We start from the raw sequence: 16,143 nt of genomic DNA, 5'->3' as shown, positions 1-16,143 counted from the left end.
TGTAGCTGGGCCCCCCTCAGCAGAGGTGGCTCCCAACTGCAAGAGTTTGCTTCTTGCCCCTGCGAGGGGAGCCCAGGATGGGAGGATAAGGCCTTATGGGATCTAAGGTTATCCCACAATTACACCTGCCGTGCACGTGTAGCCTGGCAAGAGGCACAATTGTGTGCATCCCGCATTAGACCCCAGGCCGCCTTTACCTGCATGCCTAAAGGGGACCTGGGGGCTTTGCACCGGGAGGCTGGAGTGCAGAAACGCTGAAAACCGCTGTCCCAGGCCGCGCTGGGAAGGCGGAGGGAAGCAGTGCCGAAGAGCTGGGCAGCCGAGAGATGCGGCTCTCACAGCGCAGCCACAGCTGTGGGCCCCGGAGGGCGGCAGGTACAGCAGGGGGCAGAGAGGGCTGAAGCTAGACTTAGCACTGACGATCAGTGGGGCTCGGGGGTACAAAGCTGATGGTGACGTTGAAACCAGCTACCGCACGCAACAAACCAGCCCAGCTCAGCTCCACGTGGACTGCGGAACCCCGCGCCAGAAGAGGGGCGGGGGGACTAACGAGCCAATAGGGAAAGAGCCGGAACAAAGAAACGTCCAATCAGCTGCGAGAAACGGACCCAATGGGGAGACACCGAACCCGGATACAGTCTCAACATTCCAAGATCGAGTGTTGGGACAGCGCTCCCGAGCGTAGGGGCGCCTCTGAGTGTGGGCTGTGATCGTAGCTGCCCTGTGGTCCCCTCCCCTCCCCCCGCGTGCGAGTTGCGGCTCCGGGCGGCCTCACCATGAACCTGCTGCCGAAGAGCACCAAGGAGTTCGGTTCTGCCCAGTACTGGGAGCGGTTCTTCCAGCAGCGAGGGGAGAAAGCCTTCGAGTGGTACGGGACCTACCTGGAGCTTTGCGGGGTGTTGCACAAGTACATCAAGCCCCGAGACAAGGTGAGCAGGGGAGGGCAGGGCGCAGCCGGTGCCAAGCAACTCTGGTTTTCTTTCCGTGACATAGGGTCTTGACTTTCTGGACACGGTGGAGGAGGTGTAGCAGGTTCTCGGCTCTGCTGCTGTCCTGCACACTGGGGCTGAAGCAACCACTGCTTCATAACCCCACCTGGATGCAGCCCAGTAACAAAACCGAGGGCTGGTTGGAAACCTGAAGGGGCCCCGACTCAATGGGGAACAGGAGGGTTCCCCACCATCCTCCCTGGGGTGGGTAGGAATCCCCAAGCTAGGAGGTAGCTTCAGGGCAGAGCCCTCTGGGCTCTTTTCACTTCGTCCAGGTAAGGATCCCCTTCAAGTTATCACCTGTTTTGCCTCCTGCCTGTGCTGCTGTTGAAAGATACCGACAAGCAGGTAAACACTCATAACTCATCCTGGGAAATTTCTGGTAGGAGTAGGGGGTTCCAGGGAGATGACATGGATCCTCTTATCCTAGCCAAACTTTAGCTCAGGTGCTTGTAGTCTGTCTCTTCAAGTTGGACCTGCAGTTGGGTTTCAGCTCTCTTCAGACGGCATATTTGTCAAGTATTTCTGCCACTCCAGTTTACCAATGGGGGTGTTTAAAATATACATGTTGGCTATGTTCTCTGTGGAGGTATGTGGTGAGTTGCCTCTTAATATGTTTATCACAAAGAGTTGGTTTGTAAGTGATGGGTAAATTTATCACCAGGGTTCCTGCTTTTCTCTGATTTAAAAAAAAAAAGAAAAAATCCCCTATTTTTGGATTTAAAAAAGTAACCCAAAATCCAAATTTTTCCATGATTAAAATGAAACGCCACTAAGGTGTGAGTGTGTGTGTGTGTGTGTGTGTACACAGGTACCCCTCACTTAACATTGTCCAGGTTAACGTTTGATTATTAAACAAGTATGTTCTCTAATAGATCAGTGATGTAAAGTCACGCAGTGTCCGGTTATAACGTTGTTTGGCCGCTGCCTTCTAGTAGCTAACTACTGTGATGTAATTGGATTTGCTTAACATCATTTTGCTTAAAGTCGCATTTTTCAAGAATGTAACTATGACATTAAGCAAGGAGTAGCTGTATCTTAGTGGCATTTCATTTTAATCATGAAAGAATGTGGATTTGGGGTTACTTTTTTTTTTTTTTTTAATTGAAAAATTGGGGATTTTTTTTTATCGGAGAAAACCAGAATCCCTGTTTGTCATGGAGAGACTCCACTATTGGTAGATCTCTGTGACATCTGTTTATAAAGCACTTAGTCCTGTTTAGCCCAGTGGATATGTTTTGTATTTCCAGGAAAGTAGCCCTGTTATCTTTCTTAAAATTTCTCAGGTGCTCGTAGTCGGTTGTGGCAACTCTGAACTAAGCGAACAAATGTATGATGTTGGCTATGAGGACCTCATGAACATTGACATCAGCGAGGTGGCAATCAATCAGATGAGGGAACGCAATGCAGACAGGAGGCCAAAGATGAGTTATCTGCTGATGGACATGCTGCAGATGGATTTCAAGGATGCCCAGTTCCAGGTGGTGTTGGACAAAGGCACCCTTGATGCTGTCCTAACTGATGAAGAGGAGACCACGTTGGAAAGGGTGGACAAGATGTTTGGAGAGATTGCCAGGGTTCTGCAGGTTGGAGGCCGCTACCTGTGCTTCTCTTTGGCTCAGGCCCATGTGGTGAAGAAGGCAGTGGCCTACTTCTCCCAGGAAGGCTGGATGGTGCGTATTCACCGGGTTGCAAGCAGTGAGGTTGGAGAAGCCAGGGGACGGTTTGTCCTGCCTATTTTCGTCTATGTCATGACCAAATTCAAGAAGATCCCTGGTTCGGCTCTACGGATCCTTGAGATCTGTGCCGATGAGCAGGACAAGCCAGTGCGAGTAGAAAGTGCTGAGCAGCTGGCTGAGGCAGTGAGGGAGAGACAGGACTACGCTCTGCTGCGCAACCAGCTGAACAAAAACCCGAGTGCAGGACATGTCTCCCTGGACCTGTATGATAAAGACAGCAGGAAACCTCGCTACACCCTGCATGTGGTGGACAGCCCATCGGTGAAACCTTCTCGGGACAATCGCTTTGCCATCTTCATCAGTGAGTTTTGCTCCTTCCTATATTCTTTTGCATGGGATAATTCTCTAGTCAAGAACTTCAAGATAGGAAGGAGGACAAATAACCCCATGGAAACCAGTGGCAAAACTCTCGCTGACCTCATCAAGGTCAGAATTTCTCAAGTGGTGTCTAATGCTAGGCTTTGAAGTAGGAGCCTTACACCTGAGCACCTGCCCCCTCCCACTGACTTGTATGGAGGCTGAAGAGTGCTCAGTACTCTTGAAAATAAGGCCACTGTTCAAGGTGCCTCGCTAAGCCCTAACTTTTGCGTGTGAAAAATTTTGGGAGTCTAGGATCAGAATAATAAGATGCCCTAAATTGCCACACTATCAATCTCTCCATTCAACATCACCATAATAATAATAATAATAATAATAAACAGTGTAGGGTTTGTGAGTGGATAAGCCACAGTCTGGGAAACTAGGGACTGATATAAATGGGCTGTAGGACTGTTCAGGCTTACCTTCCCCATGTGGTACCTCGGTGTGTTCTCTAGAGATGTTGTTAAAACTTGGGGTTTATTGCATCAGAGCTCATGATGTCTGGAGTGCAAATGCAGAATGAAAGAATTGTTTCTCCTAATGAGTAGCGTCTGATTCTACCACCTTTTATGTTGAATGGTACCTTAGCCCTGTGAAGAGCCCAATTGCTGGAGCTACTTCTGGAGGAAGGTACCATGTAGAAGGTACAGTTAAAGAATCTGTCTCCTAATAAGCAGAAGATGTCAGTAAAGCAGTCTTCATTCTTATTAACTTCCTCTGTCATGTTTGTATCTCCACCCAATATAAATTAGCACAAAAAGGAATTTGCCTATTATCATAAACTTCATCCAATTAATTCCTTATTTGTATGCATGAAAAATGGTGCATCTGTATCCAGCTCCTTACTTGCCCAGAATCAGCAAGAGCTCCAGAATCTGAGACCTCTCTTTCAAATATTCAGCATTGCTTTGGTTGTCAAACTTGTTGTCAGTAATAGTTGTAATTTGTATGTTACTGTGGTAGACTTATCTGTCATGAGTATGTGGCATATCTGACTTTCTTGCAGGAGAAGCAACATACCTTGGTATGCACAAAGGACTGAGAGTCAGGATTCCTGGATTCTAGTCACAACTCTGCCTCTGATTCACTTTGCCCCCTTGGACAAGCCCCTTAAAAACCTCTTCATCTCAACTGTCCTGTTTGTAACTACAGGGCTCTGCTTTATAAATACTTTGAAATCTATACATGGAAAAGATCCTGAGGAGCATTAAGTATTATTTTGTTGGCACTGACTCCAAGTAGGCAGCTTTTCCAGACCAGCAGGTCTTTATGGTGCTGGAACCACAAACCTTTTGTTTTATGAATATGATAGTTTTGGAGTCCCTTCCTCTGACTCACTCGTGCATTTTCAGCTTGTTGCAGGGCTTTAATATGGCAAACAGAGAAGATCACAACTGTCTTCCTCTTCGGCACAATCATAAGAGGCCCCAGAGACTCCAGAAGCACACTGCATGCTGTCTTTACCTTGATCCAAGTAGCATAGGGATACTGTGTGTTAGAACATGGTGTTTAGGCCAAGTTACCCTTGTGCTGGGGAAGCAGGCAACTGCCTTGATCACCCAAAGCACAAGGATTAAGATGAACCAGCAGGACCTCTAGTATTGCCTGTTTCTGTCTCCTGCTAGCAACCCTTTTCTCTAGTACCGCAGGGCAGAGAAACCGAGTGGCTCTTTGGCATGGAGGAGGGTCGAAAGCAGCTGGCTGCGAGCGCAGGGTTCAGGCGGCTCATCACAGTTGCCTTGCACAGAGATCAGCACTACGAAGGGATGGAAAGCATCCAAGCCGAGCTGTCAGGAAAAGTGATGGAGCTGGCACCACCTGGCCTCCCAGCCCATCAACAGGTGAGCTCCATTCCCAAAGGCATGCTCCACCTTCTAGGCATTGTCTCAGCACATCCTGCACCTCACAGCTTTTAATCTACTTCTTTCAATTCCTGCCCACTGTCCTGGACTGAGCCTGCTCTTGGTTGCCAAAGCAGTGGGCTCTCCTTATCTCTGTTTGCAATCAGGTTCTGCTTTTAACTAGAAATGGAGTCAAGCTGCAGCCCTTGGGTCTGATAGCAGTTGTGGGTTTTTGGATCTGGTGGATCTGATATCTAGTTGCTATCTTTATATATCCACTATCACTCTGTTTCTAATCATTTTTTATTTTATATCGCTCTGGTTTTGGGATGCCTATTTTGGGGGTGTAGAGGGTCTTGCTTGAGAGACCTTATAGAAATCTGGTTCCTTTACAGTATCTTAAAATGAGGTAGTAATTTTCAGTGTGCCTCCTGAGAATTCTGACCTTAATCTCTCCCACTTTATCTGCCTCTTAAGAGCCCTTCCTTACCTTGCTGTAGTTTTATTCCACCCTCACTGAAAAGTAAATGATGTAGCTACTCCTAAGACATGTTATTTATGCACCTTGTTTCTTGTATCTGAATTAATATCTTGGTCATGGTAGCAAAAGCACTGGGTGAACTACTGTCACACAGGCCTAATAATACTCCCTCCCTTCTCTTCCTCTCAGTCAACTGCAGTGAATATCTTGCTAGCTCTTAGGATCCCTGTAGTTTATCCAGGCTTTCTAGGAGGAGGCATGGAAGAGTTTATTGTGACTCTTTAGATACCACTTGGTCAAACTTTGACTCTGTCAGTCTCTTGCAGGTGGAAGAACAGGAAGTGAGGCAAAACCAGAGTCTCTAATCCAAACCTTTCTCAAATTCCAGTAAATTCAGATTTGCCTTCTGAATCTCTCAAGAACACCCACTCTCACAAGATGGTGAGCCAAGATGTTAGAAATCCCATGAGAGTAACAGGTCTCATAAGATTATCCCCAACTTGGTTCAAAAGCTTTAGGGATAGCTTGACTACAAACTGACTTCAGATCTGCAACCCCAATTCTGAACCCCTTTGAGCAATGCATTCAGTACTACCTTCTCACATCTTGCTGCTGGATGTGGACCAGTTAAGCCAGAATACATAGTGCTAATGACATATTAGGTCTCCATTAGCCTATGTGGGGACTGGGGAGGGGAGGAGGAGATATTTTAAGTTGGGCATACCTCAGATTGAAGTACCACACTACTTTTTGTTCACGGCATTGTTGTTCCAGTGTTATTTTCAGTTGCAGTGTATAGGCCTGTAGCTTGTTCTTATTTCCTTTGTGAGTTAGTTTTTCCTCATTTTCTTCCGTTTTTCCAGGTGCCTTTTCTGTCTGTAGGTGGGGACATTGGGGTCCGGACTGTTCAACACCGTGACACCAGTACCGTGAGTGGGGAGTACGTTATTGAAGATGTGAAAGGGGATGAAATGTGTTACTTCCGTCGGCTCATCTTCCTCAGCAACAGGAACGTGGTGCAGTCAGAAGCCAGACTATTATCCAGGGTACCCACCAAAGGTATGCAACTAAGAATACTGTATTCAGCAGTGTGGTAAGGAGCTGGGAAGAGTTGGAATGGAAGCAGAAACAGCTGCGTGATTCTAGCATAGCAACAGGTTTGATGACAATGTCTAGTATGAGGAACTCCATGGAAGAGAATCACAGAGGCAAAGGAAAGAACCATATTGTATCCCTGATACTGTAGTTCATCTTATGGTCTGCTATGGCATTGTGCCTTAAGACACATTCTCTGACTCCCTTATCCCTTCTGATTTTAAAGAGCTCTGATGATGGAGTTTCCACCACTCTATATAAACCCCTAAGAATAAGTGAGAGCTAGATGCTGAAAATAAGAGAGTAAAACTGAAGAACCCTGACTCGGTAGAGGAGAGCTCAACAGCTGCAGTAGCAACTGTATCCCATTTGAATCTGCCCAACTGAACAGGGCTGTGCCCCAGAAACTGGGACCACCCCACTTCCTTGGTGAACAGCATTGTTTGAAGTCTTTGCTGCCCTTGGCATGAAGATGGCTTTTGTGAGCATGGAGATGGTTAGCTGTGTTAGTCTGAAGTCAGATGGAAGGTAGGGTAGGTTGGCACCTTGGAGACTGATTTAGAGTCATGAGCGTTCATAATCAACAACCTACTTCTTCAGAGGATGAAGTAGGTTGTTTCCTGCCTTGGCATGAGTAACTAGAGATATATTTTCCCAGGCTAAAAGAGGTTTGTTGAGGAGAAGAGTGATATGGTCAGAGCACCAAGGAAGGAAGGGGAGGCTGGAAATGGCATTTGTCCAGGATGGAGAGGAGCTAGCTTAGTGTCAGAGGCTGGAGAGAACGAGGCTTCAGTAACCCGGTTGGAAAGTGGACAAGTGTTGTCTGTTTGGCATTCTTAGGGTGACTGGTTGTCCCAAGCTGAAGCTAATTGTTTCCAGTCCCTCAGTGTTTTTGTCTGTCCATCTGGCCAATATCTCTTGTTGCTCAGGCCAAAAGAAACGGAAAAAGGACAAGAAGAAGCCTGTGTCTGTCTCTGCTGAGGCATCCCCAGTGTCAGCTGCTTGGACAATCGACAAGAGCTACCTGTGCTGTGAACACCATAAGGCCATGGTTGCAGGCCTATCTCTGCTGAGGAACCCTGACACCCTACCAGGTATAATGCCAGTGAGGTGTTAAAGCCATGGGCCACCTGCCATAGCAGACAGAAGATGCGTCTTTAACGTCTCCAATGGTGTTTGCTTTGAACTTGGCTCAGTTGAATCAATTCTGGGTCATGAGGAGATAAAAACATTCAGTAGTTCTAACTTAGTAGCAACATAGCCTGGCAGGCCTAGTAGATCCTCTGAACCTGTTGCTGGTGCAAGTCTCTGTTGTCTCCAAGTCATGCTGTGGGTGGTTGTACTTCTCCATTCCAGAGGCGGCAGGGGTTCAATGGTGTCTTCTTTCTGTAATGCCGTTTCACCTTCCTCAGCCTGAAATGTGCTACAGAAACATAAAACACTTATTATGCAGTGACTGGGTCTAGTGTTTAAAGCAAGGGGTCTGGGGGCAGGTAGGATTAGGATTTACTGGTTTCCATCCCTTGTTCCCATACTAATTCATTATGTGAGTTAGTATCCCTGTCACTCAGCTTTCCTATCTGTGAAACACTAACCTGTCTCCATCAGGGTGAAGTTATATTGGTTAATCCTTGTAAAGTGTTTTGAGTTTCCCCCAGTGGAATTCTTTGTAGAAGCATAAAGTCCTACATGCTTGGAAGAAAGCTGAGATTTCACTTGGGCTATGTCCCCTGTCTGTTTCCAGGACACTTTCTTGATTGGATGCTGGGCTTCAGCTGGCATGGAAAAAAGTGGGTAATAATGCCAGTATGTCCTGGTGCTAGGAGATAGCTGAGTTAGTGTGTTGACCTGCTGTCTCCGCAGAGCTAGTCTAAAACGGTCTAGGTCAGTGGTCTAAAACGGTTTAGGTCGGTAGGTGAGTGCTTTCAGGATAGTCCCCAGGAAGCATTCTGTGTAACCCAAATCCAGCTAGCAGTGCCTGCATGGGTGGCCTTAGCATCCTAAGAACATTTCTGGGCTCAGTCAAGTTGTAATGCTACAGCTGAGTGGAGGTAGATGGCACAGTCCTGTTGCTGTCTGCATGGCTTTCTTTGTTTCTCGCTTTTGCTGTGTGCTCAGTAGAGGTGCACTGATGCATCAGTCCATATTGTATTGGCACTGATGAAAGGAAAATTTACATTATCGGCAATTGGCGTTTTTTGGCTGATGGGGGCCAATATTGTCACTGATAAATGCTGCATTCATGTGCACAGCTGCAGCATGCACACAGCCAGGAATGCAGCCTGCCAGCTTAGAGAGAGCAGCGTCCAGCTGGTAAGTCTGTGGGGGAGGGAAGGGGCATGAGGGGGGGTAGATCAAGGCCCCCATGGTGAGGGCGGAAGTGGGGCTGAGGCAGGTGCTGCACAGCCACTTTTGTAGAGCCAAAAAAGTGGTAGAGCCATGTTGGTCCAGGACTGAATTGTCTGCTGACTCAGACACGTAGGCTGTGCTGAGTTTCCATTGTAATGAACCTCACTTCTTATGCTTGTATCTTTGTTTTGGGGGTTGAGTTGCCAGTGGCAAGGTGATGCGCTCTGAGCAAAAGTGAGGCAAGGGAAATCTGCACCAGGTCAGATGAAGAAGGGTGCCTTGGGCTGTATTGCATGACTCTTCAGGGCCAGATGAAGCCTCTATTAGAAGGCAAGCTTTGCTTTTTATTATCTAAATTCAATCAACAGAGATGTGAAGCAAGGGAAGCAGGATGAGACCACAATTGAGGGGTATATTAAACCCAACTTTGGGATGTGGAGGTTAATGGGTTTCGATTGTTTTTGTTCTGTAAAGCTGGGTTAGAGAAACTGAGATATATTTTGGAGATGACGCATTCCATGCTCTGGATCTACCCCAGCAGTAACTCTGTTGCCCACTAAATGCAATGATGATTCATGTCTCTCTCACAGGCCTTGAAGCACAGGTGCTGAATTGCAGTGATGTTTAATTTTTCCTGTTTGCTTTCCCACTGCAGAGGCCCAACTTACAGTGCTGGTGATCGGTTTGGGCGGGGGCAGCTTGCCAGTCTTCATTCATGACTATTTCTCCCAGTCCCACGTTGAGGTGGTTGAAATCGATCCCTCCATGCTGGAGGTAGCTACGTGCTGGTTTGACTTTTCCCAGGGGAACAGGATGTGCGTTCACATCTCAGATGGATTGGACTACATAGCTAAGCTTGCAGCAGAAGGTAACAAACGGCATTCCCAGGCATTTGACACTTCTCACAGAATTCCCTCAGCTCATGCACCCTCCCCCTAACAAATGGAGTGACAGCACCCTCATGGCTGCCTAGTGCTACTCCTGTGATGACACCAACTGACGGACAGAGAAGAGTCCCTCCCCTGCCTGAACTTGGGCAGTGAGCCCAACCTTTGGGATCCCCAGCTCTAATTGTCCAAGCAATTTAGGGATGGAACAAGAGGGAGGGAGGGAGAGAGAAGCACAAGACAGGAGACTCTACTGAAGCAGGGGCCATCCATCATTACAGGGTCTCCCTTACTGCTTTATTTTAGTAGGCAATTGCTATGAGTCTCACCCAACCCTTTCTCCATGACCCCTACTTCCCACCTGAAAGGTCTGTTTTGTTATGGGTGCCCTTTCATTCAGGTTGATTATACTCCAAGGAATCTCAGACCAGCAGAGATTCCCTATGCCTGATGAAAGGTGACTGAGCCTGAAAGCTTGCTAAGAACTTTGTTCCAACTACTCAGTTGGTCTAATAAAAGATATCACATCCACCCAAAGAACCTTGCCTAGCTTTCTGGGGAGTGTTTACCTTTCTGGGAAGCTGTAAAATGCCATTTCCCAGCATTTTAAAGGTTGCCTGGTAGTGTGAGAATTGGGCCAAACTCCAGTGTGGTTAATTGCATTCCAGCTGGTGACAGTTCCAGCTAGACAATCTCATTTGCTTACTTTGCTAATTGTTAAACAGTTGGCACATCCCACTCCAGCGGTAGATGCATTTCAGAAGAAGGAAAGATATCCCCTTTGTATCTGATATGCAAAGCCCTTTAAGAGTTCCTTTTGGATGGAAGGGACTGTATACACAAAGGGAACTGACAGGTATGGGGGCAAAAAACATGCTTTACTGGAAGAAGCAGCGTGTTAATTCAACTCGGCTCCTCAGCATCTTTGTAGATCGGGGCTTTTTGGTGCCTTTATCTAAAGCCAATACAATCAGCTATTATATAAAGCGCCAAAAAAGCCCTGCTGAAGCGCCTGATCTATACAGACATTGGTCGAACTGGGTCCAACTATCGCAATGTCTCCTCTAGGCATGTGCCGAACTCAGCATGAGGGTGTGTGGAGTTTAAAGTAAAGCACTAGGTTTTTTTTGGTTTGTCGGTTTGTTTGTTTTTAGTCTGTAAGCAGCCAAGAAGATTATTTGCTATTTCAGCTACTTCTCCCATGACTGTAGCTGTAGCTGACACTGGCTTATCCAGCACTTGCTCTTCTTTTTTTTTTTTTTTGGAGGTGATGACTGGTTTTTGTTCTCCCTTCCACAGCACCAGCCCGATATGATGCTGTCATGTTTGATGTAGATAGCAAAGACCCCACATTGGGAATGAGCTGCCCACCCCAGGCTTTTGTGGAAAAGTCCTTCCTGCAGAAGGTTAGAACCATCCTCACACCAGAAGGTATGGAGCCGCTATCTTGCAGCCAGGCTGAAAGTCTCCTTCCCCTTGCATGTGCTCCAGTGCCAGTCTGTAGTACCCTTACTCATAGTAATGCAAAGTGTCAGCATCTTTTGAAATATTGAGGAAAGCCAGTGTGACCCAGCAGTAAAAGCTGGGTACTGAGAAGTGGCACTCTTGGGTTCTTGTCCTGGTTCTGCCACACAATTGCTGAGTAAGCCTTCCGTGCCTTGGTTTTTCTGCTCTGTAAAACAACTGGCAGCCCTCGTCTGAGGGGATCATTGTGGCATCGTGTATTAATGTAGAGGGAGGTGCTGAATGGAAGTTGCCACAGAAGTGTAGACTATTTCAGTACTGTCTCTTGCTGTGTGAGCAGGACCTCACTTCACAAGTGGGCCTACTGAATTGAACAGGGCTGCTGACAGAGTTCAGGGTTCCCTGCTGCAAAGGAGGAGAGGACACAGTCTGATCCTGTGTTGTTTTCCGCTTGATATTTCTGTATGGGGTTTCTCTGGCTTTGCTGTTGGTGCTAGCGCTCATGAATGTTTGCTGAACAAGGGTGATGACACCTCCAAGTGCTCCAAGCCATGGGCACAAATGGGGGGCAGCTGGACTGTGAGTGTAGCATTGCTGCTGGTCCCAGCCTGTTTCTACTCAGCTTGAGTGCCAGTCAAACCAGACCATGGTGTGCTGGGGTTTGAAGCCTCTCAGCAGCATTTCTGCATTGGAGTATGAGGGACAGGTTGCCTTTAGTAACTCTGATACTAATCTGTCTGTCCTCTCTCTTGCTCCAGGAGTTTTTGTGCTCAACCTGGTGTGCCGAGACTCCTTGCTCAAAGACTCAGTCTTGGCTGTCCTCAAAGAGGTCTTTCCTCTCCTCTACGCACGAAGGATTGAAGCGGAGGTCAACGAGATTCTTTTTTGTAAGCTGCGCTCTGAAGGGAAATTGGTGACCTCAGAGATCCTTGAGAGTGCCAGGACCCTGGAGAGGACACTGAAGAAGCCTGGACAAGCATGGGACAGCTCCTATGTTCTGTCTGACATGCTGAAGGCCGTGAGGATTGTGTGAGAGGGATGGCCCAGCCTCCTCAAAGGGCTATCCATCTAGCTATACTGTTGGTTTGAAGAGAGAGGGTAATGCTGTGTGAAGAGTGGTGCCCCTGACCTTGTGCCTCACAGAAGCTTATCCTTGGGTTTGGGGTAGGAACAGTGCATCCACTGTAGCTTTTGAGAGTGGAGTTGAAGTCTTTGGAGCTCCCTTCAGGCTGCAGGATCTCTGGGATTAAAGGGGAATGACAGAGGCTGCCATACAGCAGTGAAAGAAACTGGGCAGCCCTTCATTTTCCCAGCAGGGGCTCTTGGGCACTGATGAATGTAGTGAGAAGTTCCTTCCCATCTGCAAAGGCCACTGTGCCCTGGCACTGCTGCAGTGTCCTTGCTAACTTGTAGAGGGTTCAGGGGAGGGGAACCAGGCCCTGTTTTCTCTCTGCCATTTTGGCTATGTATTGCCTGGAGTGTTGCTACCATGTTCTCCTCCAGCTCTGAATGTGGGCAGTGAGAGACTTCCTTCCTCTTTGCTTTTTAAAATAAATGTCTTTTTTTTTCCTTTTTAGAAGTGGAATTGGGGAAGCAGGGCCCTGCAGCCTGGGCAGTGAGGCCAAGGGAGGGGGAAAGACCTGGCCATTAGCAGCAGTGAGAGCACAAGGGCCAAAACTGCTATGTTAGGGAGGAAGAGCAAGGAGAAGCCACCTTCAGAAGTGGAAAGCCCTCATCTGTCTTGACCCAAGTCCCACCTCTCCTGTGCCTGGGTCAGGATTCACCTGACTCACTCCGTCTTCCGCCCTACAGACAGCCCCATTACCAGGCTTGCCTGACTTGTGAACTAGACTTTCTCCTCGTAACTCTCACTTTAGCTTGCCTACATTCCTTACCCTGTGGTCTCTGGCCCTCACTATGGCTGCCTATACATGAACTGACAGGCTGCTCTGACATGCTGTAATTACAGCGGGTTGGAGCAGACTTGATTAATTGATTCTACTGGAACATGGTAATTACCACATTCCAACCAGCCTCTGCATCTTGTGTATCAGCGTCCCTGCACTTCAAAATGGCAGTGGGGGCACTTTAAAGATTGTTCAGACTTTAGATAAAGCACCCCCGCTGTCGTTTTCAAGCATGGGAATGCTGAAACGTAAGACACACTCTGGGCACTTTTAATTAGAGGGGCTTTTGGAACCACTCTAATTAAAACACCCCCCCGAGCACGTGTAAAAATTCCCTATGTGTGCTGGTAGGACCTGTGCAGGGGCTGTCGAGTCCTCCTGGATTCAGATCTGAATTCCTTAGGCAGAAGTTATTGTGAGTGATGCTTGGGTAAGTTCTTTTAGAGCCAAGTCCCCTGCACATATTATAGTACTAGACGTGATAGAAACTTAGTAGTGAACAAAAGATGCATCTGTTCAAAAAAATCTCTTGGCTATCATGCATACATGCCTTCTGGAGCTTTCCACTGAGAAGAAGGTGGCCAGCAGGGGGACCAGAGTCCTACAGTAGTTACCTCTGGGCTAGACCACAACGGCGATGAGTCCATGGCAACACTGCAGTGTTTGATATGATGAGAAGTGAAGGGTTACTGCCTGCCGAGCTCTCGACTGTAAATGCCTGTCAGAACATGGCGGCTTTTTCAACCTCCCCCTCCGGCAGGAAGTGCCAAGCATTTATACTTGCTCTCAATGCATAAGTCTCCAAATTTGTACCTTCCCAGGAATGGGGTTGTTCAGTCTAGCAGCATAGCAGCCGCTATTGCAATCAGTTCTGTAAGGCTTCTGGAGGAGGGATGTTGCTGCCTGAATTAGCAGTGGAGCTTCATGCTATACTGTGGTGTTTCCTGAGAGGCCCTGCTTCCAATTGTGACACATGCCCACCAGTGCTTGCCGTGGGCCTAGGTCTCCTGTGGAACAGAATCCCTGCTCTAATATTGCTGAGAAACACAGCTCTATCGAATTGCATCTCACCCTCTAGTAGACAAGACAAGCACCTTCCCCTCAGCCATAGCAATCAAGCAGCCCCATTATCCCACCCATCTACACCCAGCCCTAGCTTGTTAGGTCTCTGTTATATTATGGTGCTGCTCAGCTCTCAAGCCTTAAAGCAACTGCTGGAGGGGTGGATCACTTGTAGTGGTGTCTAATGCAGGCCCTGGGCATTTTCTACCCATCCTGGGCTCTGCCACCAAGCCAGGGTGGCAGATGTGATTAGACATGGAACCAGCAAATATCATATAGCCATTCTCATGGATTTATGTACTGTCTACCACCCACCCTAAGAGATGCCTCCATGAGAAAAAAAGGGTCTCTTACTCCTGATCTTGGGACTGTCACTTTCCCTACTGGCTTAGTGCTAATCCTTAAATATCAGAATCTGGTGCTGGTACCTGAACCCTACAAAAGCAGGAAAGGCCACATTACTGGGTTAGCAGTGGCTTCTGCCCTCTCAGAAAAAGGGAAGACTACAGAGAAGCAAATGCTTATTATTGGAGACAGATGATGAAAGTGGGCAGGAGAACAGAGATGTGAAATAAACTGATGAAAGGCTCTTCAGGGCCTGGCCTATGAAGTCCTTTGGGTAACTTCCCTGATATTTTTTGCCCTGTTCACAAACCAGAGCTAGTGAGAGGTGCTCGCTGTGTTCTCTGTCTATAGCGAGTTGCCTCTTTGCCATATCTCATTGTTGAATGGGAGTCCTGACTGGGTAAGGAGGGGACTTCCATCAAAAGGGGTTTGGAAAAAGTTGAGAATAGCTGTGTTATTTATTAATCACCTCCTGGAAGATCAGCCAAAGGTTACAGCTTCCTGAGTATGTCTATTTCTAAACTAAACATGGGAAAGGAGGAGGAAGTGCCCAGCCCTCAAAAAAACTTCCTCACTGTCCAACATCAACTTATTACCCAGCTGCCCAGTGAGGATCTTTCCTTCCCTGCAGTGCCTGACCCACCCATTCCATCTGCTTGGGCTGCCCATGCAAGATTTCTGACAGTAGGAAGCTCTTTAATCTAGAAACTAAAGGCATAAGGAGATCCAATGGCTGGAGGCTGAAGTTGGACAAATCCTAACTGGAAATAAAGGTGCCAAGTTTTAATGGAAACTGGTTGTGGTGATAGTTGAGATCTTTAGAATGGCACTTGAACTTGATTTAAAAGTCCAACCAGATGCTCCAGGCTGGACACAAGAATCCCTGGGTGAGATTTTCTGGCTGGCATACTGCAGGGTGTCAGAAGAGATGATTATAGTGGTTTCTCCAGGTCCTATAATCCATTTATTTCTATAGGTTTTTATCTCATCCCCTTCCCTTCCCTTCCCTGGGGAACATGGGAAGTAGGGTCACTGTGAAGTAGGGAACAGGCACAGGAAATAGCCCCTTACCTTGGTATCATGGAGCCATAGATGGATCAGCCCCTACGTCAGCATTAGAGACTCCAGTCTCAGGGGTGCTTCTTTCTCTGGTGCTTATCACTGCAGTGTCTGATGCCTGGGCCTTGGAGTATTCAAGGCACATAGCTACAGGGATTTTTATTCCCAGAATGGCCTTCAATTACTGCAGGTTTATCCACCCTTTCCTCATGTATTCAGCATGGGACATTGAAAACAGAGCAGAGCTCCTTTTAAGACTTACCCTGCACTAGCCATTTATAGGGACTTGTCTTTTGTGATGATAAAACTAGTTCTCAACCTTTTTGGACTTGAAGCATCGCTCATTGGAGTCCATAACTGTGAATTAGATGGCACTTCAAAATTAATTTATTATAGTACTTACCTTCTTGCAGAGGGACTGGGAAGTGGGGGGTGGGGGATTATTTAGAAAAGGACAAGCCTGAGCCTGTTTTTCTGCTTATCCTCATACCTTGCTTAGTCCCTCAAACCTCATGGTACCCTTTAAAGCATATGGTGGCACCCCAGGGTGCCACAGCACCCAGGT

The 16,143-nt window shown here is 47.5% G+C and overlaps 1 protein-coding gene across 1 annotated transcript; it reads left to right on the top strand.

Annotated features, from left to right (window-relative positions):
- Positions 1–616: 616 nt before the first annotated feature.
- METTL13 (methyltransferase 13, eEF1A N-terminus and K55) lies at positions 617–12,774 on the top strand. Its single transcript, XM_006277582.4, has 8 exons — positions 617–929; positions 2,276–3,029; positions 4,730–4,929; positions 6,274–6,469; positions 7,435–7,599; positions 9,510–9,722; positions 11,041–11,172; positions 11,964–12,774. The coding sequence occupies exons 1-8, from the start codon at positions 777–779 to the stop codon at positions 12,236–12,238; spliced, it is 2,088 nt and encodes a 695-aa protein (XP_006277644.1). The 5' UTR covers positions 617–776; the 3' UTR covers positions 12,239–12,774.
- The last annotated feature ends 3,369 nt before the right edge of the window (positions 12,775–16,143 follow it).

This window comes from Alligator mississippiensis, chromosome 5, assembly GCF_030867095.1.
Source record: "Alligator mississippiensis isolate rAllMis1 chromosome 5, rAllMis1, whole genome shotgun sequence".
NCBI lineage: Eukaryota > Metazoa > Chordata > Crocodylia > Alligatoridae > Alligator > Alligator mississippiensis.
This window is presented reverse-complemented; position numbering and strand designations above follow the sequence as displayed.

What these genes read in the sequence shown, in the direction of transcription:
- METTL13 (XM_006277582.4), top strand. Translation starts at nt 777, where the DNA reads ATGAACCTGCTGCCGAAGAGCACCAAGGAGTTCGGTTCTGCCCAGTAC. An exon ending in ACATCAAGCCCCGAGACAAG is followed by an intron (nt 930 to 2,275) that starts GTGAGCAGGGGA and finishes AAAATTTCTCAG; the next exon opens with GTGCTCGTAGTCGGTTGTGG. An exon ending in TCGCTTTGCCATCTTCATCA is followed by an intron (nt 3,030 to 4,729) that starts GTGAGTTTTGCT and finishes CCTTTTCTCTAG; the next exon opens with TACCGCAGGGCAGAGAAACC.